This window comes from Agelaius phoeniceus, chromosome 6 (assembly GCF_051311805.1).
Source record: "Agelaius phoeniceus isolate bAgePho1 chromosome 6, bAgePho1.hap1, whole genome shotgun sequence".
NCBI lineage: Eukaryota > Metazoa > Chordata > Aves > Passeriformes > Icteridae > Agelaius > Agelaius phoeniceus.
In genome coordinates, this window is record NC_135270.1 from 19,070,993 (window position 1) to 19,097,006 (window position 26,014).

General features: G+C 47.1%; 2 protein-coding genes and 1 non-coding gene across 4 annotated transcripts; 1 reads left to right on the plus strand and 2 right to left on the minus strand.

Moving 5' to 3' along the window:
• Positions 1-1,669: 1,669 nt before the first annotated feature.
• RPLP2 (ribosomal protein lateral stalk subunit P2) lies at positions 1,670-6,347 on the minus strand. The gene is made up of 5 exons (XM_054635559.2): positions 6,221-6,347; positions 5,653-5,776; positions 3,866-3,914; positions 2,180-2,278; positions 1,670-1,787 (listed from the first exon to the last, which is right to left on the minus strand). Exons 2-5 carry the CDS (start codon positions 5,773-5,775, stop codon positions 1,711-1,713), a joined length of 348 nt encoding a protein of 115 aa, XP_054491534.1. The 5' UTR covers position 5,776; positions 6,221-6,347; the 3' UTR covers positions 1,670-1,710.
• LOC129122290 (small nucleolar RNA SNORA52) lies at positions 3,595-3,727 on the minus strand. The gene has a single exon (XR_008534560.1). It is a non-coding gene; the product is annotated as a small nucleolar RNA SNORA52 (small nucleolar RNA).
• Positions 6,348-8,814: 2,467 nt separating the features above from the next.
• On the plus strand, positions 8,815-25,227 carry PIDD1 (p53-induced death domain protein 1). Of its 2 annotated transcripts, none has more exons than XM_077179956.1 (16): positions 8,815-8,854; positions 10,748-11,118; positions 12,851-13,264; positions 13,920-14,123; positions 14,979-15,033; positions 15,214-15,415; positions 16,071-16,199; positions 16,496-16,675; positions 17,247-17,394; positions 18,420-18,555; positions 18,787-18,937; positions 20,247-20,370; positions 20,719-20,840; positions 21,260-21,367; positions 22,305-22,510; positions 23,234-25,227. In XM_077179956.1, exons 2-16 carry the CDS (start codon positions 10,854-10,856, stop codon positions 23,469-23,471), a joined length of 2,682 nt encoding a protein of 893 aa, XP_077036071.1. In that variant the 5' UTR covers positions 8,815-8,854; positions 10,748-10,853; the 3' UTR covers positions 23,472-25,227. The 2 variants fall into 2 exon arrangements, with proteins under 2 accessions (XP_077036071.1, XP_077036072.1); XM_077179957.1 differs by having other exon boundaries at positions 8,817-8,844.
• The last annotated feature ends 787 nt before the right edge of the window (positions 25,228-26,014 follow it).

A 26,014-nucleotide genomic window follows, 5' to 3' on the forward strand; every position in this document is an offset into this window, starting at 1 on the left:
GAAGATAAAAACAGGGTGAAAAAATAAGTTACTCTAGATGTAGTTATACTCCTCCCCTCGTCACAGTAGCCAGCAACTGGCACTACAGGTTTGTTTCATCCCATGAGCCTGGGCACAGCACACTCATTGAATAGCTTAGTGCCGTTCAAATAAATTCCTTTTGCATGGAAAAACCCTGCGTGGCGTGCCAGGGCAATCCCTTCCTGTGTAAACACTGATGGTGCTCTTGAGGCAGCAAAGCAAGGCACTAGTGGGCAGGGGGGAGGCACCTCTCACCAAAACCACATCCAAAACCCACTCTTTTTCAGTGACCTGAAATGGAGAAATCACCAAGAAAAAAGCAACACAGCCCCCCTGTGCCCAGGACCGAACCACTGTCATTATGGGTCTGACAGAGAACCCGGTGAACAATGAATGGTTTCCATCACTACCAGATCACCAGGCTGGCACTTAAGAGACAAAGTAGATGAAAGGTATTGGCACTGTTACTACTGTACATTTTTCTGGCACCAGGGAGAGAAGGGCAGGAAGGGTTAGTTGCTTAAATCACGGCCATTTTGAGAATCTAACTTCCAACTGCTCTTTTGCTTTGCTGTGAAGTATTGGGTGTTTTCTCTCAGTACACCAGAGATACAATAGTTTTTCCTACTTGGATTTCACCCATCTCTACTCCCAGAAGTACTTTCCATGCTTTGTCCAATGACTCACATGAACACAGCTGTATCAGCAACTGCTTTTTCCCCCCCAAAAAAACTACATTAGAAAAGCTCCTCAGTATACACACTGCATCTTCTGGACTCTATCTGTACAGACTTAATCACAAGATCATCACACATGCAACTTGTACTCAACCTACCTACAATGACTTCCACAAGAAGCCATGTTAAGTTGCCTGCCAAAACCATCTTCTAGCAGTAGACACTTAATAAAGCAAAATTTACCTTTCTCTCAAGCTGATACGTTCTTGGCGTGCCAGAGATGTTTCAGTTCTCCGAAAACACCATTCTCATGTTTCTTTGTTCAGATCAAGGTACAATTTATGTCCTGATAGCCCAGAACAGCTGTTCAGCATGAAGGGCACCTCTGCATTGATCTGTGTCTTACAGACAGCAGGATGCAGTTAGGATTTTTTCTGGTTAGACTGTTAAGCATATGGATGTACCAGGAAATCCTAGTCAACCATTTTATCGATGTTGTCCCTAGATCTTGGAAATCTGACAGTCACGAAATTGGTGCTTTTAAACATTTAAAAACCAAATTACTATAATTAGCTCTGAAATTATGCTACTGGCCTAATTCAGGCCTGCTGTTCTTTCAGTTTCACATTTTGGAATTAAATAAACAGATCCTGGAAAACAAAGTCCTTTTATTGCTGAATAGATGAGCCACTTCACTGAGTAACTGAGAGCAAAACAGAATGGAGGTGGCTATTATCAGGAAGATTCCGTTTCCAAACACTGTTTAAGAAACAGCAGTGTCAAAACAAGCACCCAGGTTCACACAAGCTTTGCCATTTCCTCAGTACTCACAGAGCTGAGTCTTACAGTCTGTCAGAAAATTCACACACCTATTCACACACAGAGATAAAAATCAAAGCTGTGTCAGAGCTATTTAAAGAACAGCTGAATCCAAGAGCACTTGTATGGTAATAATAATAAACACAAAAACATTTAAAACAAAGAAATTTAATAACTTCTCTATAACAAATAATTAATCAAAGAGGCCAAATCCCATGTCATCATCAGATTCTTCTGATTCCTCCTTCTTCTCTTCCTTCTTCTCCTCAGCTGAAGAAAAAAAAGACCAAGTGAATAGTCAGTATTCACACTGCACCACAGATTTTCAAGATACAAGTTTTGGTGTTCTCAGCTCTGCTGCCTACTGGTATTGGAGCCTCCAGGGTTTATCTCATTCCCCTTCAGCAACCAATAACACAGAACTGACATTACTGTTGCAGGGATGTGCTTTACACCACCAAGTCTCTGATTCTCGGTTCTAAGCAAGAACTGCAATCCTAAGGCAGACCAAGAGCAAATGCGTCTGACTGTCCAAAGGAAAAGTAACTGTTCAGTTGACATGAACTGAAGTGGAGAAGCCCTGAAACGTTGACTCAGCTGTTAAGCTGTTACCAGAGACAAAAGGAGTTGCCCTGGAGCCACACCTCTCCACTCTCACTCACCGGCAGCAGGGGCCGCAGCTGCGGCAGGAGCAGCAGAGCCCCCTCCAGCTGAGACTGCCACGGCTCCCCCAGCAGGCATGCTGGCAAGTTTTCCATTACCTGAATGGGACACAAGAGAAAGTATTTATTTACAGCTCATCCCAAGTACAGAAGGTAGGGGAAATGGACAAGTGCAGGAAAAAACTGATCCTGTCTTATGGATTGAACCTGTCACTAATCTGCTGAAAGGACCAAGAGGCTGTATTCATGATAAATATAAACTGTTCTGTGAAAAACACTCAGGAGTTTTAAGATTCACAACGGCTTATCCCAAGAACACTGGCAGCATATTATTAGTAGGCTTTCTTCTGTTCAGAAAGTCCCTGTCTTTCTTCCAAAAGCTGTCATAAAAATAGCAGCAAACACATCCAATTTCGCACACCCACATGGTTCTCTGAATAGCACAGTAGCCCAGAAAGTGATAATGTACCTCAAAAGTAACAATGGCAGCACAGGATTCTCCTGCTCCTTTTTTTTTCCCCCCTTTAAGAGTAAAGAGAACTCTGAGGGCATAACGGGATCACACTTGCAGGAGAGAAAGGGAAAGATTGATTTATTTATGGCAAAGAGTACAGTATTTAAACAAATTCCTCAGCACTCTATGAACCCTATATTGCATCTCCTTTGAGACTTCTGATTTCTGCTCGTATTTGGAAAGCCAGCTAGTTCTCTGGCCTCTTGCCTTTCACATACCAAGGCTCCCTTGGCATTCAAAGGTCACATACACAGTTTGCCTGTATTCCAGTTTCTGGGAATCAGTTTCTAAATAATTCCCTGTTACTTCAAGATCTAATTAAACTAGCAAAGTAAACAAACATGTTTCATATGCATGTATGTTCTAAGAAACGATTTATTTAAAGTATTACAGAAAGAGCGTAAGTGTGTTGTAACCGCGAGTATAATAGCTCTCTTAGGTCTTTCAAACCACGTGGATAGAATGTCCAGTGCCTGCTCCTGACAGCAAGGCTAGGCAAAGTTCTGGCTACCTTTAAACGAAAATATGCCTGCAAATTCCCTTGTGCCTGTACACTTGCAAAAAAATTAAAATTCATTAGTCAGAAACCTTTGCACTACCTCAGCTCTGCTTTACTTCAGCCCTATGACCCAGTCAATTCATGTAAAAAGTTCCAGCCGCAGTAAGAGCACAAATTTCTACAGAAATCAGCCCTCAGAGTTCTGTCTCAGGGAAAAGGAAATGCTGGACTCTGAGAGCTCTACAAGAGATGTGCACTGGAGGCTTGTGCTCATGGCAGAGGGTGGAGCTGCACCCCACTGCCAACTGCCTGTTCCTCTGGCTTTACATCACTGGGGCACACAAGTGGGTGAAACACAAAACATCTCCTAGAGACCCTGAAGGACAGCTCAGTCTTTTATCAACATGTCCAGAAAACTCCATCATGAGCAGACTTCCAGTAAGCTCATACATGCTTCAGTTCTCCAGTTTAATGTGGTCCACAAGCGAAACCCAGCAGGTACTGGCACTGACCTGCAGGGAATTAGAATGGACCTGATTCCACTCAATCCACCTGTGATCCACACTGCTGAACAGACAAAGAGTCTGTGACTTGGCAGCAATTCCATACTCTCAGGTCTAGGCTATCAAAGGAACAGAAGCAATTACCTGGGTCACTCGGAGACTCTACTTACCCTGGGCAATTACATCTTCAATATTTTTTCCATTCAGCTCACTAATAACCTGTAAGTAAAATTTACAATGTTAGAGTTTCCAAACAGCATAAGAACAACCTACATTTAAACAAGTACTGATAAATCATCATATGCAGTTCTTCCATACTGCTGCTTATCTAGCCCCAAAATTCCTTACTTCTAAGTACCAGGAACAGAACATCTACATGAAAACTTCAGCTAAGTCTTTAGTACTTTAAGCATTTTCATGAAATCTGTTACTGAATTCATAACTAATCCAAATGAACTTGGAAAAAAGATGATACAGAGATGTTGTGGAACCAATTAGGAAGCCCCACCAACACTGTAAGTCACTGAGGGACTGTTTACATTTCTTGCTTAATGGCCCCTGGGAGACTCTGAAGCACTGGGTTCTGGACCCAAAACCACAGGGTCCCATTCCTAGCCCTACCACATGTTAAAAGCCAAGCTATTGTATCTTTGCCCTGGAACACAGAGTTCCAGCTTTAATTTTAGGACCATTGTTGTATAACCAGAGATGACAAAAGCAAAACAGAAACCCCAAAACTGCTAAAGCAAGCACTTAAAAATAATGCTCCAGAACTTACTGGTGAGTCCCAGCTATGAGGAGTTAGTGGCCAAAGCTAAGGACTTTAGCAAGAGCTTTTTAACAGGCACCTTCTGCTTACACAGAGTGTGGGATGTGTGAAACCATGTGCCTGCATGACTGCTCCATCCAGGAGAAAGATGCTTCTAAGACTTCACTACATTTACACAGGGTTAAGATACAGAAAATCAAAAAATTAGTTATGACCCAATACAGATTCCAGAACAGCTTTCTGAATATTGGAGGATCAAAGAAAGCAATTAATCCATTAAGGTATTAACCCTAAAGGAGCCAAAACCGAAAGACCTGGCATTTAAACAGGAGCTCCACAGAGTTCAAACCAACATTCCAAACCATAGTAAGGATGCTGTCAGCTCAGCCAACCCTCTATCTTGTTGGGCCTATGGTAAAATACTGGAAAATAGTTTCTTTTCATCTGTACTTCTCTGGAAACACTTCACATAGGAATATGTGACAAGTGATAAGATCATTTTATTTGTTCTTGGTTTTTTTCCCCATCACCAATTATTTTTAGGTCCACAATGCTGAAGATCTATTATATCACAAGAAACATTCTAATTAAGATACTCTTTAGAAGTTGTTTTGTAACACAACTATGTTCATAGTAATTTCCAAAGCCTTCCTATATATTATCCTCAAATACCTTCAATCTCCACGTTAGGACTTGCCTATGTTTCTTGGTGAGGAAACAAATGCTCCTTTGCAGCACACTATATAAGAATGTATTACTGAGTATCAGGCCTTCAAAAGTTTAAGTTCTGAATCGATACTGATCAAAAATAAGAAGTGAACCTTCAGTGTAGACTATGCACCATGTCAGAACATTTTAACTGCATCCTAATATGCAGCCACCATCTCAATGAGAATGATTAGCCTGAACTACCAGAAGCCAGCAACAACTGACAGAGACCTTTGCAGAGGTATTGAATACACTCAATATCTTTGCAGAGGTATTGAGTAGGAAAGCCAGACTTTCAACAAAAGTTGTAAAAACTTATGATTGGCTCAGCAGTGTTGAAATTCACACTGGTAAGGATCACCAAGCGTCTGAATAGCGTAAGAGTACATCAATAGGGAGGCAACGGGAACACTGAAGCCAAGGAAAGAGCTCCAATGTCTGGTGCTGGCTGGGACATCTGGAATTAAGAGGCAACGCCACCTTGTTCATGCGTTCATCGTCCGTCTCGATGCCGACGCTGTCGAGGATCTTTTTCAAGTCCTTGGACGTGGGGGACTCGTTGCCCCCGAGCACGGCGAGCAGGTAAGCAGCGACGTAACGCATCCTGCAAGGCAGGAGAGGAGAGTTTCAGCATGGCCGAGTTACGCGTGCTCGGAGGGAGCCCATCCCTGCTCCCTCCGAGCCACAATCCTGTGGCTCCGCTTCCAAAGGAGGGCCCGCGGCCGGCGAGGCCACGCTCCGCAGGCGGTGCCGCCACGGGGCCCGCACACGCTCCCGCCCGCGCCGGCACTGCACACCTCTCCCGAAATGAAGCAGTAACGCGGCACTGCCGATCTGGCGTCCGCCTCAGCCCGTCCCGTCCCGTGCCTCCGCCAGCCCCGGCCCAGGCGCGGGTCGGGAGAGCACATGGCCGCCGCCGTTCTCTCCTCCTGCCCCCCCCCCCCCCCCGGCCCCGAGTGATCTCGCCCGAGTCCCGCGGCCGCGGCGGGCTGGCGCGCGCGGGCCGGACGGCACCACTGCCGCGGAGGGGGGCGCGCCGCGCGCTTACCTGGGCGGTGGCGGAGGCGCGGGACAGCGGCCTGGGACGTGCGCGCGCGAGGGCAGAGCGGCGGCGAAAGGAAGAGGCGTGGCCTCGGCAACGCCTTCTTCCCGCCACCCCTCAACAACGAGCGCTGCCATTGGGCCGGAGCGTCGGGCAGCGCGCAGGCCAATGGGGAGCCGCGGGCGCGGCCGCCGCCAGCGCGGCCGGTGGCGCATGTGCAGAGCCTGGGCTGCCCATGCTGGGCCTGCTGTGCGGCCTTGTTGTTTGTGCTGGGATGGTGGAGATTCCCCAAATCACGGGGTCACAGAGTGAAGGAAATTGGAACACACCTCTGCGATCATCGAGTCCAACCTCTGACCTAATACCACTCTGTCAGCTAGAACATGGCACTGAGTGCCACATTCAGTCTTTCCTTGGACACCTGCAGGAACAGTGACTGCACCTCCAGCCCTGGGCAGTCTGTTCCAAGGCCTGATCACTCTTTCTGTGGATAAATTACTCCTGATCTTCAACCTAAACCTCCCCTGGCACAGCTTAATACTGCCCTCCACCTCTGTAATCCTGCCCTGGCCTGGTAGGGTCAGCACAGTCCCTCCATTTGTCCCATGAGCTGGGTTCTGCCACCAGGTGCACGCAAGGCAGCTCCACGCACAGAGCCCTCATGTTTGTTTATTTCGTATCAGTGCAGAGATGGGCAATGGTTGATGAATCCAGAAAGCCAGTGCCTGCCTCTGTTGCATTTCTTCATGGAAAGGGTGGTCAGGCGTTGGAAAAAGCTCCCCTGGGAGGTGGTGGAACCATTGTCCCTGGAGGTGTTCTGGGAACAACAGGACATACCAGTTAGCTTTGCTCTAGTTGTCACAGAGGTGTTTGGTTGGTGGTGGAACTTGATGATCTTGGAGTGGCCAGCAGGATTAGGGAAGTGATCATCCCTCTGTACTTGGCACAAGTGAGGCCACACCTCAAGCCCTGTGTCCAGTTCTGAGCCCCTCACTTCAATTCAGACATTGAGGTGCTGGAATGTGTCCGGAGAAGGGCAATGGAGCTGGTGAAGGGTCTGGAGCACGTGTCTTGTGAGGAGTAGCTGAGGGAGCTGGGGGTGTTTAGCCTGGAGAAAACGAGGCCCAGGGATGACCTTAGCACTCTGTACAACCACCTGAAAGGAGGCTGTAGAAAGGCAGGGGTTGGCCTCTTCTCCCAGGCAATTAGCAGAGGACAAGAGAACATAGCCTCAAACTGTGTCAGGGAAGGTTCAGCTTACACATTTGGAAGAATTTCTTCACAGAAAGGGAGATTAGACATTGGAATGGACTGCCCAGGGCACAGTGGAGTCACTCTCCCTAGAGCTGTTTAAGGAAAGACTGGACCTGGTAGGTACTTAGTGCCTTGGTCTATTGGTCATGGGTTGGACTGAATGACCTTGGAGGTCTTTTCCAATCTGAATGAAATATTTGTGAAATACCTCAACTCCATGTGTAGATTGGCTTCTTCCACACTGGGTGACAGAACACACTTGTGGGACAGCACACTGAGGCAAGGCTCCATAGGAGGGACAAGGCTGCTCTCCTGTGCTGGGAGACTGGGAGGTGGTAATCCTGTGGCATGGGATTACGGGAGTCATCACCTGTGCTTGTTCACTTGTGCTCCCCACTTGCACTGGGGAAAGGAATGGAAGTAAAAAGTTAACACTGTGCTGAAACCCATTGGACCCAAACAAACCGAGAGTGCTGCTTCAGCAGCAGGGCTGTGTGTGGGCTGTGGCTGTCCCTGCCTTGCTGCCCTGGGGGTGCCCCAGCGATCCCCAGTGTGGTAGCTCAGGTGCTCTCAGAAAACAGCCAGGCTCAGTGTGTTATAACTGAGCCAGAGCTTGGAGCAGTAGTCGGTGGTTGCTGTCTCCTACCTCTGGGAAGAGAAATTTCCCTCAGGGCCATGTGCAGCTTGCATCCAGAGTCCCAGAATCAGTAAGTTGGGAAAGACTTCTGAGATCATCAAGTCCAACCTATGACCAAACACCACCCTGTCAACTAGACCATGGCACGGAGTGCTACATCCAGTCTTTCCTTAAACACTTCCAGAGACGGTGACTCCACCACTTCCCTGGGCATCTCATTCCAATGCCTGACCACCCTTTCTGTGAAGCAATTCTTCCTGACGTCCACCCTGAGCCTTGGCATCAGCTGGAGAGCACATGCTCTTGTCCTGTCACTTGTTGCTTGGGAGAAGAGGCTCACCCCGACCTGGCTACAAACCTCCCTTCAGGGCAGCCCCATCCCTGCGCCCTCTTAGGTTCGCAGCCCCTGCTCCATTTCTCTCCCTGGATTTGTATGGAATGAGCACAACACCCGGAGCTGTCCGTGCCTCCCGCTCCCTTGAAGCCCAGGGGAGCCGAACCGGGACCGGCTGCGGTGCCAGGGCCGTGGCCGTGTGGGGAAAATCTCCTTTCGTGCCCTTGCTGTGGCAGCAGGACACCTGGATACGGTTCCCCATAGCCCCGGCCCGTGTCCCGCTGCCTCTGGCACCTCCCCCGTCCCGTCCCGCCCCGGGTCGCGGCGCAGCTCCCGAGAACTTTTCAGGAAGTGGCGTGCAGAGCCCTGCCCAGCCCAGCCCCGGCTGCCAAGCGCCCGGGACCGGTGCGGAGGGGTGAGACGAGCGGGGCCGTGCTCGGCCGGGCACCGGGCGCGGCTGCGGCTGCTGCCGGGGCCTGGGCAGCGGGCCTGGGGGACAGGGCCGGGGCACGGGGGGCTGCGGGCAGCCCGGCCCGGCTGTGTGTCCATGTGCGGGGGTGTGTGTGTCCATGTGCGGGGCTGTGTGTGTCCATGTGCGGGGCTGTGTGTGTGTCCATGTGCGGGGCTGTGTATCCATGTGTGGGGCTGTGTGTCCATGTGTAGGGCTGTGTGTGTGCCCATGTGAAGGACTGTGTGTCCATGTGCAGGCTGTGTGTGTGTCCATGTGAAGGGCTGTGTGTGTAAGCATGTGCGGGGCTGTGTATCCATGTGTGGGGCTGTGTGTCCATGTGTAGGGCTGTGTGTGTGCCCATGTGAAGGGCTGTGTCCATGTGAAGGGCTGTGTGTGTAAGCATGTGCGGGGCTGTGTGTCCATGTGAAGGGTTGTGTGTCCATGTGAAGGGCTGTGTGTGTGTCCATGTGCGGAGCTGTGTGTCCATGCATGGGGTTCTGTGTGTCCATGTGCTGGGGTGTATGTCCATGTGAAGGGCTGTGTGTGTGTCCATATGCGGGGGTGTGTGACCATGGGCTGGAGTGTGTGTCCATGCATGGGGTTCTGTGTGTCCATGTTCAAGGGTGTGTCTCCATGTGAAGGGCTGTGTGTGTGTCCATGTGCTGGGGTGTATGTCCATGTGAAGGGCTGTGTGTCCATGTGCACGTGAGTGTGTCCATGTGCAGGTGTGTGTTTCAGAGTGTCTGTGGCACCACATCTATCCGTGTTTGTTGGCCCTGAGGCTGCCTCTGTGGCTTCTGGACCTGCCCTCTGGTATCTTCACCACTGACAGTTTTACAAAGCTATAGCTGATGGACTTTTTTCATACATGTCTGTAAGGGGACTGTGTACATATTGTGCACCATGTCTTTGTAAGAAATGCTCACCTTTATACTAAAGTAGTTTCACTTTTATCCCATTGGCACTCAGTTTCACAAACCAGATTTAACAAGGATGCAGCACAATTTGTGAGCTGCCTCTGGTTCTGCTTCCTCTTCTTCTTGCCTTTACATTTCTGCCCTTTCAGGGGATGATCCTCCCCCACACTGTGCCTTAGGAGCATCAGTGCCGCTGTGTCCCACAGGGTAACAGTAAAAGCACTGCTCTTCACAGTGTTGCTGGGGCGTTATCTTGTTTCTGACCTGCTGGCCTCGGACATTGGACCCAAGTTTGTTCTAATTCTGCATCACTCAAAGGAAACTTCTGTTTACCAATTTGATCCGTGGCAAGGATTACAAAGAGCTCCTGATATTCACACCATAAGCTAGTTTAATTGCCAAGCTCAGAAGGTGTTGCTCCTGCACCACCAACATGCCTTTTCTAACCCTGTTGCTGGCTCTGACACATTTTCTCTGCTGCCCTTTGTCCATTTGCTTTTATCCCATTGACACTGGGTTTCACAACCGGGTTCGATTGGACCTGTCACAGTCTGTTAGCCACCTCTGGGCTCTGCTTCTGGCTCAGTCCTCCCTGCCCCAGTTTTCTTCTCTATTTGTAAAGCTTCCCACTAAGGCACCTTGAAATCTGCATTAGGCATAGGCGTTTACATTTATGTCTTTTAATTTAATAGTGGTCTTTTCTGATGGTGCATAATTGCTCCACTCCCTGCTGAGATGTTGGCTGGAAAAATTCAGAGGTTTTCTGTAGAAGGAGAAGGCTCTGTGACATCTGTCATGCTGCATTTCTGTGCTTGCTGCCTCCAAAGCTTTCAGTAACATGCATGTAATCTTTCCTACCATCTTGCTGTGATTATGAACTGTTTCCAGCCACTCTGGATTGGGGCAGGAGCCTTCATTGTGCGCTTGTGTTCTTTTTCAGAGCCATCTTTCCTCGTCTCCTTGTCCCAGCTGCCTTGTGGTGCTGCCAGTGCCTGCCTGCCTGGCAAGTCAGAGCATGTCTGGACCCTGTGGATGAGACGCAGAAGATGGCAGAGCTGCTGGGGCTCAGGGATGAGTGCGGGGAGGGGACTTTGGGGGCTCCTGCCCTGGCTGGCTCCTGCCTTGCTGACAACAGACTGAACCTGGATGTTTATCCTGATGGCTGCGGCCGTTTCCTCCAGCTGTTCAAGGAGCAACAGGGAGAGCTGGTCCAGGTTGAGTTCCTCCGGCTCAGCAGCAACGATTTCCTCCTTGACACCACCCTGGACAGCCTTCCTCATCTGAAGCACCTGAAATCCCTGGTGCTTAAAGGTAAATTCTGGGGCCCATCACCATCCAGCTTTTCTAGGCTCAGATTTTTTGTTAATCCTTTTCTCCATATCTGCTGGACAAACTGCCCTTGGAAGTGTTTTGTTCCAGTGCCCCTTACCTCAGCTTTGGCTCAACCTTGCTCTGAGCTGAATGCAGATTTCAACAAGATGCAGCTTCTGGGCTCTTATTTCCTCCCTTTGTTTTTACAGCTGCCTGGGGACTGGGTTTTTGGAGTCTTGTTGGGTTGATGCTGCAGCATTTTCTGTAGCCATTCTCTAGAAGAAGAGCATTTTTGGAGTTATGCAAGAAGAGGGGGATTGAATGGTGTTGAATCTTTTGGTGAATGTCCAGCCCCTATTTCATTTTTGAGAGTATAATAAGCTGTATTTGTTGTGTTTCTGTCTGAATCAATCCATGCTTAATCCTTGCTTACTGTCAGTGACTGTAGGCTTAGCAAAGTTCAAGACAGACCAGAAGAGGCTGTTCCAACATTTTATCTAAAGTAGGACACAGGTTGTGCAGGTAATTTGGCCAAGTGTAATAACTGTTAGAGCTATAAATATTAGATCATTATTTGACTGTCTCATCTATTTATTGTGGTAGGATATCAATACAATTTGTATAATTTCTGTATCAGACTGAATAATTTGCTCTTTGGGAGGTAGAATTTTAAAAATAAATAAAAACAAAAAGGGGAAGTTTGGGGGCAGAATTCAGGGTTCCAGCTGAAAACTGAGAAGTCTGATGTTTGTTTCTATATCTGTCACAAATTTCTCATATGAATAATTTGATTTGTCTTTCCCCCCCTTTAGTAAGGTGGCAATAACAGCAGTACCTTTTATCAGTCTTGTTTTGTGAGATGTACACACACCCTGAGAATCCTGAAGTGCAATAAAGTAGTTTAGTAAAGTCTTATGTACTAAGTGCAGTGTGCCTGTTTGGTCATTCTCATTTTGTACCATTATTTAGCAAAAAATAAATATTTGGTGCCCTCTGCTGTATATGGATATAAATAGAAAACAGTAGAGGAGGAGTATGAAACAATGATTAAGTGGAAAAGTTTGGAAGTTTCCTTTTGTTTGCTCAAGTTATTTTCCAGGGGTGCAGCCCTTCTCTAATTTGAGAGTCACAAGCTGGGATACAGAACTTTCATTCTTCCCTCTCTGTGCTGTCTGCCCCACAAAATACTGCATTATTCACTCCCCCCCCCCCACATTTTCACCGCTCTTTCCTCAGGTGTGCCCTCCAGTCTTGCAAGGGCAGATTTCAGTCCTCAGGGCTGTTTGCTTCTCAGCAGCATGGATAAATTCTTGAGGGCAAGGACTATTTCCTTGATCCATAAAGTGTTGTGTGTTGGCCACTGGTAGTGAGGAAGAAGTGGAGAAGGAGAGTGGGATCTTGGAGGTGTATGGGCCACCCTGCTGAAGTGTGGTAAATGTGTGGCGTGGCCGGCTTGTTCTGAGCCTTAACTCCAGATCTGTTTAGCAGAGCTGTAGTGGTTCACTGTGGCATCTCCTGATTTCATGACAGCTCTTCACTGTTACACCACTTTCACTGATCAGGAAACTGAGGCATGGAGCAGAAAACTCACTTCTCTGAGTACTTTGTGATTAGTCCTGCTCGTTGTTATCAGTAACTCCCAATCTTGTGGATCTCTGTGCTGAGTCTCACATGAGGCTGGTGAGCTCTCCTGGTAGCATACTGACCTCTTCTTCCACTTCCCTCCACCCAGGTGGCCACACTAGGGACGAGTTTGGTTCCTATCAGCACGGCTCCCTGACAAGCTTGCCACCAGACTTTGGGAACCTCAGGTGTCTCACCCACCTGGATCTCAGCTTCAATAGACTCTCCACCTTGCCAAGCTGCATTCTCCACCTATCCAGCCTCCGTGTGCTCCTGGTGAGCCACAACAGCCTGGTGACACTTCCTGAGGACTTTGGCTGTCTGAGCAAACTGACTTTCTTCTCTGCAATGAAAAATCAGCTGAAGGACTTACCTCAGAGCATTGGGGAGTTGTCAATGCTGCAGGATCTAGATCTCTCAGAAAATGCTTTGGAATTGCTCCCTGAAGAAGTTGGGAATCTGCGCAACTGCACAGAGCTGGATCTCTCTGGGAATCACTTATTGAGCATCCCAGACTCCCTAGGTATGTATTTTATTGGGGAAGAGAAGGACATGGGCTTGCCAAGCTTTTGGTACAACCTCTGAGACCCTTGGTCTCTATCCCCAGAGTTGTTAGCATAAACCATTTTATATTGGAGCCAAATGGAAGGGGTATCCAGAAGGATTGTGCTTGGTTCAGTCAGTGCCTTTGAACATTAACAACTCTTTGGACTACGCTCTGTTTCTGTGAATCAGTGACACTGCTAAGATTTCAATACAATTTACAATGACTGAGGATCTGCCCTGGCTGGTTTTGGGTAGCAGAAGAGATGAGGTTTGATGGGTTGCAAATCTGGGCTTGAAATCACACTGTCCAGTGTGGACCAGTCCACAGAACTGGGCTGTGACTTTGGCTGCCCAGCTTCTTGGGTCCTCTATTACGTTGTGACTGAGGTTGTCTTACTTGTGACAGAGCTGTCTTATTTGTAGCTGAAAAGGAGAGGACAGAGGAGGCTGTGTTGCCTCTCAGCTAATTCCTTGCACTCCTTTATTTTGTGAGCTAAAGGGATGTTAAGCTTTTGTGCTTTTCCCTCATTATGTGTGTGTTTACATGGGCTGAGGAGAGAGGGAGGGTTCAAGCTGATATGCAGTTCAATTAACAGCACGGATGGGGGTTCACTTCTTGTTCCAACCTGCAGCCAATTTGAAGTCTCTGCGTCGGCTGCATCTCCACAGCAATCTCCTGGTGACAGTCCCTGCCTCTCTTGCCAGCCTGCCCAACTTGTCCAGGCTTGATCTGCAGAACAACTGCCTCCGTGCCATCCCTGCTGAGATCCAGGCCTTGCCGTTCGTGCACGTCCGAGGCAATCCCTTGGGAGAAACGGAACCATCCCCGCAGGCTGGTAATTGCAAGGCTTCTGCTGCTGTGTGTTCTGCCCAGCTGTTCCCTCACTCAGCCCAGCATGGTGTAGATGGGTTTGGATTAGAGAAGACAAGCAGGGGGGAGTCAGATCAGCATTTCTTTCTCTGAAATAATTATTAAGTTGTAAGGATACAGACAGTATTAGTTATGTTTTTATGAGGCCTATCCCGGTCTGAAGGGCTCAGTGGTCCCTGGATTTGGACTTTCTTGGTAGGGTTTTACAGTGAAAGTGAAAATGGGACTCACAGGAAACAAATCAGGAGAGGTCCTTAAAGGGGTCCAGTCTTTTTGGCAGAGGTGAGCACCAGTTCCTGGACTTGGTGCATGGCTCTATTGCTGTGGTGGCTCATGCTAGAACCTCAGAGAACAGCAAGGGGTCATTCAGCATAGCAGTTACCTCCTGCTTTCCTGAGGTTCACAGGCTGCAGAGGAACAGCTCTTAGTCCAAGAGGAAGGTGATGAAATGAGCAGGAATCTGAGCAGGGTTTCCCAGTGGTGCTTATGTTCACAAGAGCAAGCACTGATTCCCAGGGTGGCCCCAGGCAATCAAACATGGCCCTGAGAGCTGCAGAGGTAAACTGAAATATTTTCAAATTCCCTCTGCTTCTGAGTTTCCCTGGGGGAGGGCTAGCATTTTTAGTATGTCCTGGGACCTCGAGGCCACATGCCATCCTCTTGCTGCAGTGTGTTCTGGGGCCCACTGCAGTGTGACCAGGATTCCATTAACGACTTCTGTCAGATTAGGATTAAGCCAAAACCGTTCAGCCTTTCTTTGTCTACCTTGGTTTGAGTATGTCTGTCTCCTTCTCCTACCTAAATCTTCTTATTGCCACAGATAAATCCAGTACCAGAAGGCTAAAAAGATTCTTCTTTGCATCAGAAGAGGGCAGGTAAGCCTCTGTTATTAAGAATTTACATTACAGACAAGGTGCATGGTGGGTATTGCAGGAATGTATAGGAGCCTATAGTCTTAGCAGGCCAGTGAAATACAAGTATGAGATTATTCTGTCGATTTTTGGAGGGCTGAAGTCACTGCACAATGTCATAAATTCATACATGTCTTCTGGAAGCTTTACTGTCACCTCTGAAGGCTGCAGAGTGGTCCTGGCCTGTGGCATCCATTTCTACTTTCCTCCGGGGGCTGCCTCTGCTCCTCTGCGGATCCACTTCCGATCCCTCACACCGGATCCGCAGTGGGTGAAGCTGAGACACCATGATGTCCTGCTGAGTAGAGTCCTGGAGCTGCAGCCTCATGGCATCCAATTCCAGCAGGTGAGGATACCCCCAGGTCACCTCCTGATGAATCTGCCTTTGCAGTAGCTCAGTAGAATTTTCTGAGAGTGTCTTTTGGGACCTGTGAGACAGTTACCCCCATCCGTGGTGTTTTTCAGTAGCTGCAGGACGCTCTCTCAAAGAAGCCCTGCTGCAGAGAGAAAGGAGACAGCCAGCTTCTCTGATACTGTGCTGATCTGGCACCTTTGCCTTGCCCACTGCTCCTGATTGAGCTGAGCTATAACCTTTCTCACTCACCCCTGCTCTACCAGAGGATAAGTCCAGCATCTGGCCTTAGCCTGGAAGGAGAATGGTTTGCATCCTTCTCTAAGAGTCTGATTGTGTGGTTTGCATTCAAGCTGGGGAGTAGTCTACACCACCTACCAGACCCCTCATGGCTGACAGCAGCTTACTGCAAAGGTTGCTTTGCCCTTTTTGCTCAGAAGCTGTTGAACCTTTCCTACCATCAAAGTCCGTAGCAGATCTGACATTTCCTGTCGCCTCCCTGGAGACAGCAGGGCAGAGCAGGTTCTTTGATTCCCTGCATACAGGCCATGCTCTGCCACGCCTCGTCTGCATAGGAAGCCGCACAGCAGAGCTGGCCTTGCTTTTATCCTTTTAGTTGGTGTCTCTCACAGGAATGCTGTTTTGCCAGGAGGTGCAGATCTGGATGCCATATATCTCACCTCAAGGCCCTCACCAGCATGAGGTGGTAGTTCGGACCTTCAGTGGGCAGAGCTGGAATGATCTGAAAACAAGAGTGGAGCAGAAAAGAAAATCAAAGGTGAGCAGATTGAAATTACCAGGGACACACTTTGTTCCTGTTCCCCTCTTTGGTTGTGCCCAGCCAAGAGTGAACCTATTTGAAACATCTCATGAGCTGTGTTTTGACCAGCTGCAATAAAATTTAGTGGATTTCAGCTCCAAGTTTCCTTTCTCATGGAGAAAGTTGATGAGTTGCATCCTGCCATGTTTCATCCCTGATTTAGTACTTTCTTCTGCTTGGCTGGTGCTTATTTTCCTGCCTTTATTGTATTAAGTTATATGCCTATATGTTTTCTTCTTTGTCCTCTATCACAGAAGTGTGTGGCCCGCTGTTGTGTCCTTCACTTCTCTTGGTTCCTTGTTGTGTCTCGACTTGTCCAAAATGAATGCAAAGTGCCAGCAGAGGGGACGTTGCTCTTTTCCAGTGTGGATCCAAACATCAAAGTGATCTTTCCTCCTGGAGTCACCAAAGAGCCTCGAAGTGTCAAGCTGCAGGTATGCATGCTTTTTGGTGAGCTCTGGTGCAGCTGTTTTCTCATGTTCAGTACAGAATCAAGCAGAGATGTCTGCCCTAGGGTAATTCATGTCTAGACATGGTTGCTTCATGGGCTGACCCATCTCAGATCACCATCTCTCTTCACTTCCATGCAACGTGGGCCTTGCTCTGTGCTGCCCTGTGTGGGAAAGGGATCTTCAGCAGACCAGTGGGTAGCTGCTATGAAGGGAACACAAAAAGATTTTGCTTCTTTTTCCCTTGCAAAATTGACCCTAACGAAACAGTTCAGTGAGAATTGGGGGTGGTGGGGGAATCTAATTTGGATCTAACTCTAAAATCACCCCACTAAAATGAATTGTTCTGTAGAGCTGCTAGATGCTCTTGTAATACTTTAAGTCCATCCCAGCCCGACAGGTTGCCAGACTTCATCTGAAGTTCACTGTGCTTTATTTCTCAGTGGGCCCTGCAGCAAGAGCAGCATTTGCCTGTTGGGTGCTGGAGGGACTGAGTGAGCAGTGGGGGAATTTGGTGCCTGACTGCTCTGCTCACTGTGCTGTCTGCCACATCCAGGTGCTACCAGTCTCTGCAGAAGAGATACAAGAAATCACAGCCCATGCAGAGTGCAGAGCCAGTCCCCTACTCTACCTCTCCCAGGACTCCACGGTGGATTTTCTCAAGCCAGTGAGAATTCAGCTGCCTCTTCCACCCGGGGTCACAGGTCAGTTTATTCCCAAAATTGACAAAGGGAAATGCCGTATTTGGAAAACAACAAAGGGCAAGAGAGAATTTTATTTGTCTCTGCTGTTCTTAATAAAGCTTGCTGCTTTTCCTGCAGGAACAGCAAGGCGTGTCCGCTGACTGCGTGGTGGTGCAGAGCGGTGGGAGCTGAAGGTAGTTCAGGTCCATCAGATCAGGGCTGGGGTTCACAGACAAGCTGGGAGAATGGTCTTGGCAAAAGGATTTCTTTGCCAAACCACATGTGTATTTTAACTGCTGGTTTTACTATGGTGGATTGGAGAGGCACTCCTGCCCACTGAGGAGATGCATTGTAAAAGGGCTTTGATTCATGACTGGGAATAGCTTGAAGCAAGAAATGAACATGCTGCCTCCAGGGGTCTGCCTTCTCTTTTCCTTGCATATGAATCAGGTGCTGAACCACTGCATTTAGAAATATATGATTGTATGCCACATCCTACTCTGCTAAAAACAGCCTCAGTCATGCCAAGGATTCCTGTTTGCTGAGTACCCTGAGTGTCCTTACTCGTATTTTCTTTGTCCTTACTCCTATTTTCTTCCTATTTTCTCCTATTTTCTTTGACCTCTCCTGGTTTTCTTGTAAAGAAATACATGGCCTTCATTATAACACTACCTGGTATTTGTATGCCTGAAGTGCATCAGGATTGAAAAGTCTGTAAGATGTACATTAGAAAGAGGTAGAACTTAATTAATAAACCTAGATTTTAGTGATGAGAATTGTCTAATGAATCTGTTGGTGGAAATGAGCACACTATCATTTTAACTCTGCATATTTTGCCAAAATATCCCGAAAGCAATGGGATAGCCTGGTCCTTTTATTGCTGCTCTTCTTTGACCAAAGTTCAGTTCTGGATGCTGAAGAGAAGGCTGTGAACCCTTACTCAGTGTCTTTAAAAAGTAAATCACCCAAACCTGTGGCTGGGTTTGTAAAGCCATGAATAAAAGTTTCTGCTGCATATAGCATCTCGTGATCTTTGGTGTCTTTAGGGCTGAATTTAGATCGGTCAAGGCTGCATATACTCCATGGTGACCTGGAGGGCCAAGCCTGGAATGACATCACCAGTGAGGTGGTGCTGGAATTCACCCATCTTTATGCAGTGTTTGAAGTCACTCACTTCTCCTGGTAAGTGCAAGATTAGTCCTGAGGAAAAGATGGGATGTTCCTCTGCCTTGCTTTTCCAACACTCTGACCAGAGGCCATGACATTAACTCTATCTGTTTCCTTTTCCTTTTACAAGTTAGGCCCAGTGTAGCACTTTGTCTCTACCTGTCATTCTTTCCAATCATGTGGGTGTGACACTGGCACCTTTCTCTGGGTAGGGTCCCTCATTTTTTTTAAATTCCTTGTCTCCAGGTACTGGCTGTGGTACACCACCAAGACCTACATTGGAGACATTGCCAAGAAGGTCTATAAGCGGCTGCGTCTGTACCAGGTGAACTTCATTGCGCTGCAGAGGAAGAGGGATCCCGAGCAAGTCCTGCTACAGTGTGTCCCCAAGCACAAGGTCTGATCTGGGTTGCACTGCCTTGCTCCTGAGCTTCCCAGGCTTCCCTTTGTAGGATGCAAAGGCAGCAGTGCACCAAACAGTGACCAGCAGTGTCACCACACTGTTGGTGGTGTGATACTGACTCACAGGGAGCTGGGGGAAGAAAAAAACTCATTCTATGCAGTGGCAAATGCCATGCATTGATTTCCTCCCTTGCAAACTCTGAGGACTGGGCTGCTAAAATCAGCTGAACCACAGTTACTGGCCATGTATATGCTGTTATATTCCAGCAAACATGAGGTAAAACATGTTGCCTTAAATTTAAGTCAAAGTTTACACATCACTTGTCTGACAGGGGCTAGTGGTGTGGGCAGCAGCACTGCTTTGTTTTCAGCTGGAGTGGTTAGAAATGGTAATTTTCCTTATGTTCCTTACTGTTCTCAGTTCAAGCATGGGCATATGAGCATATGAGCACTCCTTAGTCTGCTTTAATGCAACATCAGGTTAGTTTATGCAATGAGTGTGAGCTAATCTGGCTGATTTTGTCAAGAAGGAGATGGGAAGTGCTCACACATTCTCTTCTGCTGCCTCTTCCTAGGGGTATCAGCCCTCAGCAGTGTTGTTTCAGATTAGTGTGAGCATGAGTGTGCAGCTGTGGAGAACGTGTCCCTTGGCAGGCAGTGCAGCATGGTGAGCTGAGGGTTATTTTAGCAGACTGCCACTACTGGGCTGCATATCCAGCTCTGCATAATTCTCTGCTCTGGTTGCTCCTTCTCTTTAGCTATGCTCCTGTATTGAAGTGGCCTGTGGACACAAACATCTGCAAGGATTTTTTATATTGGGTTGTGGGCTAAAACTGTCTCCAGATGAGGCATCAATGGCACTCAGAGTGAGATGGTTGTTTGGGTGTGTCTGTAATCCTGCTGGGAATGGTCTTGGAGTGAGAGAAGTTTACTGTTACAAATAGAAGAATCTAACCCAACTCTTGCACTGCCACTGTTACCACAGGCTACAAAGCCAAAATGAGTTTTCTGTTGTCCTCAGCTGTGTGCTGTTGTAGCATGTGTCTTTTTGCTGAGAAAAAGTATTTGAATAGTGAGTGGGATATGGTAGCAAGTAAATCCCTCCTTGTCTTTGAAGTTAAAAAGACATGTTAAAAAGACAGAGACAGTGCTGAAATGCTTTTTTAATGTGTCTTTGTTCATTTGTTTACATCCTTTTCATGTAAATTAGTTTTCCCTGTTGAAAGTGAGAGGAACATCATGGGTATAGCAACATGGGTTGAGGGATAGATGTGCTTCTGACCAAACACTGTTGTCATTGTCAGGTTGACCCAGTGCTGAAGAAGCTGCAGGACCGCTATAGAGGACCTGAGCCATCTGACATGGTGGAGATGTTCGAGGGAGAGCAATTTTTTGCAGCTTTTGAGCGAGGCATCAGCATTGATATGGGTATGGCAGTACTGGGCTCGTTCTGCTCCTACCTCCCTCCCTCTTGTCCTGTTCTGGCCCTAGACATGTTTCTGCTGTGGGTTGTACACCTCCATGGCATTCCTCTCTGCCTCCAGCTCCCCCACTGCTCACAGCAGCCAGCCCCTGGACATTGAACTTGTCACATTCTCTGGTCACAAAACTTTTCTGTCTACTTTTCCTTATGAAAGTGCTGTTTGCAGACTTTCATTTCTTCTCATGCTCTTGTAAACCTGCAGAGGGCAATAGCCAGGTGGGTTTATTTTTATGACTGATCTGCTTCTGCACACTTTTCTCCACAAGTTGATTGCTTCCTGCTTTTCTGCACAGATCGCCCTGACTGCGTGGGTGGACGTCTCTCATTTATTTTTTACTCCCACTTGAAGAACATGAAGGAAATCTATGTGACCTCCCCCTATGTGAACAGAAAATGCCAAGCTGTAAAAGGCCAGGTGAACAACCAGTTACACTGACTTCTTGTTTCCTCCTTCATCATTGCTTTTACAATATTCATTAAAACAATCTCTGAGTACTGGGCATGACTCTTTTCCTACCCTCTTTCTCTGGCTTTGCATTTCACTGACTAAACTCTGAACAGTCATGAAGTGTAATCTCGAAGGATCACTCATCACTTAACTGTCTGACTTACATTCCTGCCATTAATTTTTTGGGGTGCTGGCAGAAAGTCCAGCCCTTATGGCAGAACCTCAGTGCTCCTCCCAGTTACACATAATTGAGAGGCCGTATTTGTGGGCTGAGGATAGATGAGAATGCTGAATTCATTCTTTCCCAAATGTAGAAGTCATGGTGCCAATAGGCTGGGCCACTGTGCTTGAATCAGAGCCTCACTGCAATCTTTCTCTTTGCAAAGGTCTCTTTCTACCGAGGAGCACTTCCAGACAGCATCCCTGAAGATGCCAGCAGGAGGAGAAAAGGTCCAGACTCCCTCTGGCTTGCTACTCTGCCCATCAAACTACCTGTAAGTTGTCTCCTACAGAAAAATTAATCTAGATGGGGTAAGAGCATGGCATTTCTGCTCAGCTAATTTTGTTGCCTCCATGAGAAGACATGCAATGAATGAGCACATGGAATAGCTGCCCAGCCATGTCGTGGTGGAGATTTTGCACTCCCTGTGAGTGAGCTCTTCTGAAACGAGAACATGAAGAGCTGTGAGTGGTCTCCACCTCTCCTGCTCATCTTGCCTGTCAAGAACAGGCTTGTTGGGTGGGTGGTCAGAGAGTCAGAGAGGGTGGATCCTTTGAATAAATGAGAATGTAGTACGCAAGGAAGCTTGTTGTAATTAAGGGAAGTGTCTGTTTTGTTTATAAATTTCTTAGTCACACAGCTCATGCAGCAGGAGAAAAGAAAGGAATAGGATGAGGTAGTTATGCTGGATTTGAACATAGACATTGAGTGCAGGTATTCTGCAGTGAGCTTTAAAGGCTGGGTTGTAGGTTACAGTGACAAATGCAACTTTTGCTTATGGAATTTAAGTGACATTTGAGAAGCCTAAAACAATAAATACCTCAGTAGGTTGAATACTTCCCTTCCAATCACGTGTGATGATCTCACATCCCTTTCTGACACATGCAACCTCAACTATGAACCTACACTAAGTGCTCTCTTACTGCTGAGGCAAATATGCTTCAGGGATGTGGCTTATTTTAAGCTGATCTGTAAATGCAGGAAAGGAAATTTCTGATATGAGCTATGACTGTGAGCATTACAATTTGATATTTTCCTGAGGCAGTGAGCATTGCTGGTCACTGCCAGTGTAAGTCCTCATTCCTTCTTACAGCCTGACCCTTCCTTTCTCCCAGTAGAAGGAAGGAGATTTCACTGTGGAGACTGAGTAGCTGGACACTGTCCTCTATGAAAAGAAAGAATGTTCTTTCTCTCTCTTCTTTGTGACTCAGCAACTGAAACCCCGGTTGGATGAGAACCCCAGTCCCCTGTATGGTTTCTCCTTCCCTCCCTTGAACCTGGGCAATGCTGAGACTGGCTACCTGACACAGGCAAACCTGCTGAGCATTGCTAGGCGCGTGGGAGCTGACTGGCAGAGCATCGGCCTCAACCTGGGCCTGACCTACCAGCAGATTGAGCGCATAGGATACAATAACAGGTGAGAATAGGACACAGTAACCAACAGTGGTGCATTATATTTGTCTGTCCATCTATCTGCAGTGTAATAGTATAAATCAATGCTTGGCTGGTTGAAAGTTCTTCCACTGTAATTGTTTCACTGGATTAAAGATGGGTTGACTAATGACTCTTCTGAAAAGAATGCCTTTTATAATGGGAAACTGATTATGTTCTCTTGCCATTATATAATAAATTTTCTTGTTTGAAGAAATCGGGAAATAACAAACCTGATGAGCTTTGTAGTTCAGCTGAGTTGCATTCCTATTCTGTTCTATGATCAGATTCCTGGCCAGACTCCATCTCTTACAAAGAGAAATGATCTATGGCTTTAATAGTGAATATCATTGTTAATCAAAAAGAGCTTGTGGTAAATCACGGGACGTGCAATCTGACCAAAAAGCCAAAGCAGTAGGAGAGAATTAGACTTGTTATAATCAAACTAGTGTTCCTGTGAGGAAATTATATTCCAAAGCAGAATGCCTTAATTTGATACTTCTATTAGGAAAATATTTTATAGAGAAACATTCATGCAGGAACTGCAACTCCTGTATGCTGGGTAGGAAAGAGGAAGGCCCACTGAGTGCTTTGTGTGTCTGGATGGCTTCTTTAAGGCCTCAGCCATGGCTGGGACTTATGTAAAGTCTCTTTGGTTTGCTGCTCAGGAGAGCATGTTTGTTACTTCTGGCTTTCCTCCTTTCTTCAGAGAGGACCTCAATAAGCAGATCCTGGACATGCTTTTCTCATGGGCTCAGCAGAACTCAGAGGATCCTGACTGTGTGAGCAAGCTGATCACAGCCCTGAAAGAGAGTGGCCGCCAGGACATCGCTGATGAGGTCGAAGCCATTGTTGAGCTGGGGCGGCAGAAATACAGCGAGTCCATCCGCCGGCTGGGCCTGGAGCAGGAGAGCAGCACTGAGGACTCTGCAATAGCTATCATGTAGCACTTAACAGAGAAAAATGGGGGTTGTGTGGGACCCCTCTGTGTACCCAGAGTGATGGTGCCTGGGGACTGCTCCCTCCTCAAGGGCCTGTGTCTTCCTGAGGAGCTGGGCATTGATTCTCTTGGGTCTGTACTCAGATGCCACTTCTGCCAATCCCAAGAAGTTTAGAGTGCATTTATGAATCCTTTTTCTACTTCCACTTTGTGACCTTCAGCTTTAGCTTTCAGAAATGTGGAGAAATTTAGAGACTGAAGTGTTTGTCTGTCAGCTGAGTAGTGGCTTAAGTAATGTTTGATGAGTTAATACTCATGTTACATGTATTTATTTATAACTTATTCCTGAAACTGGAAACACTGCTGGAAACACTAGGTGTGAGCATTTGGGTCCATTTGTGCACCAGTGTTTGATAGGAGAGTGGAGGTGCAGTCATGTTATGAAGGCCTGTGATGAAGGCCTGTGACGTGGTGGGGACTGTTCAGCCATTTCTGTCAATGATGTGTTCTGCTCACATGAAAATGTAAACTGTATTCCCCATGAAAATCCAAATCTCTTCCAGTTCCCAAAAGTCCAAACAAAACCTAAGTATTTGTGGGGAAGAAAGAAAAAGCTGATTTCTAGAAAAATTACTCTTTTATTTTGGTTTTGCTCCAAAAGCTATCATGAAACAAATAGCCTGCTGCACCTGCAAGCACCTTTTTAGACGACACCTACATACTGGTGATCTTTGACAAAGTCCTAGTTTCATTTTATTAAAAAAAAAAAAGTGACAATCCTTGACCTCTCCTGGGTCAGACTCTAATTTAAGTGCAATTAAAATTTCCCTTGCAGTTTCCAAGGGGTAGTCCTCACATCTTCCCAGTGAAAGTGTGACACCTCCTGAAGTTTGGTGAAAAGCGTGACTTTAATTTGCATTTTAAAAACTGGTCTGACCAGCTGTGAAATAAGGCACTGTTGTGTGTTTGGCATGAGCCATGCTGAGCTAACTTCCCAGTTTTTCAGCCAGAATATCTTGTATAAGGCTGGAAGCATTTGCTGCTTTTTAGCTGCTCAATGATTTATTACTGAAGTGCCATTCTCTTCCTGTTCCCCATCCCATGATGGCCCTCAGTTAATGACGGTGGAAAATTACGTGGAAGCTTTTTGAAAGACTACTGTCATTTAAGTAAATTCAAGTCTTTCAAGACAGATTTGAATTCAGCATAACTCTCTAAACATTATTTAAAGGGCTGTTCTTAGTCTGAAAAAACAAAAGTGTGTTTAAAAATGCCAGGTTGCACTACCCAAAGTCAAGTGCAGTTCTAGGTTGGATAAATCCTGGCATTTCCTTCCCCTCGTGAAGAATCATCGGTAGCTTCCCTGATGCTGCTTCAGACCTGCCATCAGTATTATTGAAAGAGAGGCATAAAATCTTTCTGCTTTTTCTCTAATTTAAGGCTGTTCTAACATCTCAGGCTACAGAGTGCTTACTGTCCAGTCCAGAGCACTGGTCAAGGACTCGCAGATTTGAGCTGTCACTTTGGGCCTAGGGACTCCCACAGATCTGGTTTCTTAGGTTGTGCTGCCCCAAGTCTCATGCTGGGTTCAAGTCAGCAGTGTTCTTTTGAATGTACATTTTATCTTGTATTCTTTGTCATATGTTATTGTTTGTAATTTTCATGGATATCAACAATTTGTTCTTTCCTCCAGTTTTGGAGAGATGCATTTGAGCATATTGCTCTCACTGGGAATAAAATCAGCACTTAACTGTTTCACAGCATGGTCTGCTATTCCATAAATGCCTTGAGTGAGATGGAGACTGGTCCCTTTAAACTTGCTGGCAGGAGAACACAGATGAGCCTGGCTGTGCTGTGCAGAAATGGGAGGAGAGCTCCTGTTTGGATATTGCTGGTTGCAAAGCACTGGACAGACTGCAACTGAGTTAATGGTGTCCCTGGAGGGTGGCTTTGCTGCAGTAGGGCTGAGCCAGAAAACACAATGATCAGGGAATGAGCTGAGGCTCAGCTGGAGCAGGTCTAGAGAGCAACAAGGCTAATCTAGAAGGGACAGTGTGTAGGGTTAGCCTGTCCTCTGGTGAAGGAGCAGGAGAAGTCTACAGGAAGCACAAGGCAGCATCCCCAGCTATAACAGGATGAAGCTTGGCTGCACTTAGCTTTCTGTTTGTGATAGTCAGACCAGAGCTGAGTTAGGCAGTGCTGGAATGAAGGATAGGTAGTCTGGACTCTGTGGAGCACTCATCCAGGCATCAGCAGAGCTACAGCTCTTCTGGAAAACAGCTGGGTGCCAAGAGAGAGGAAGGTTAGTGCCAGGTGTTCAGGTTACTCTTGTAGTGGGTTGCAGCCAGGCAAGTAAACCCATGACAACGAAACCCATGACAGCTCCATCAGTAGGACAGCTCTTCAGGGTTTGGGCTGATAACTTAAGGGAAGGTAAGTATTGTCCCCCAGACAAAGATTGTTATCTCCAGTCTTTCCTGCTGAGCCATAGCCGCTGGGCTGGGCCTCCTTGTGTGTATCTGGCTTTCTCCTTGAAGTGACACCAAAGCA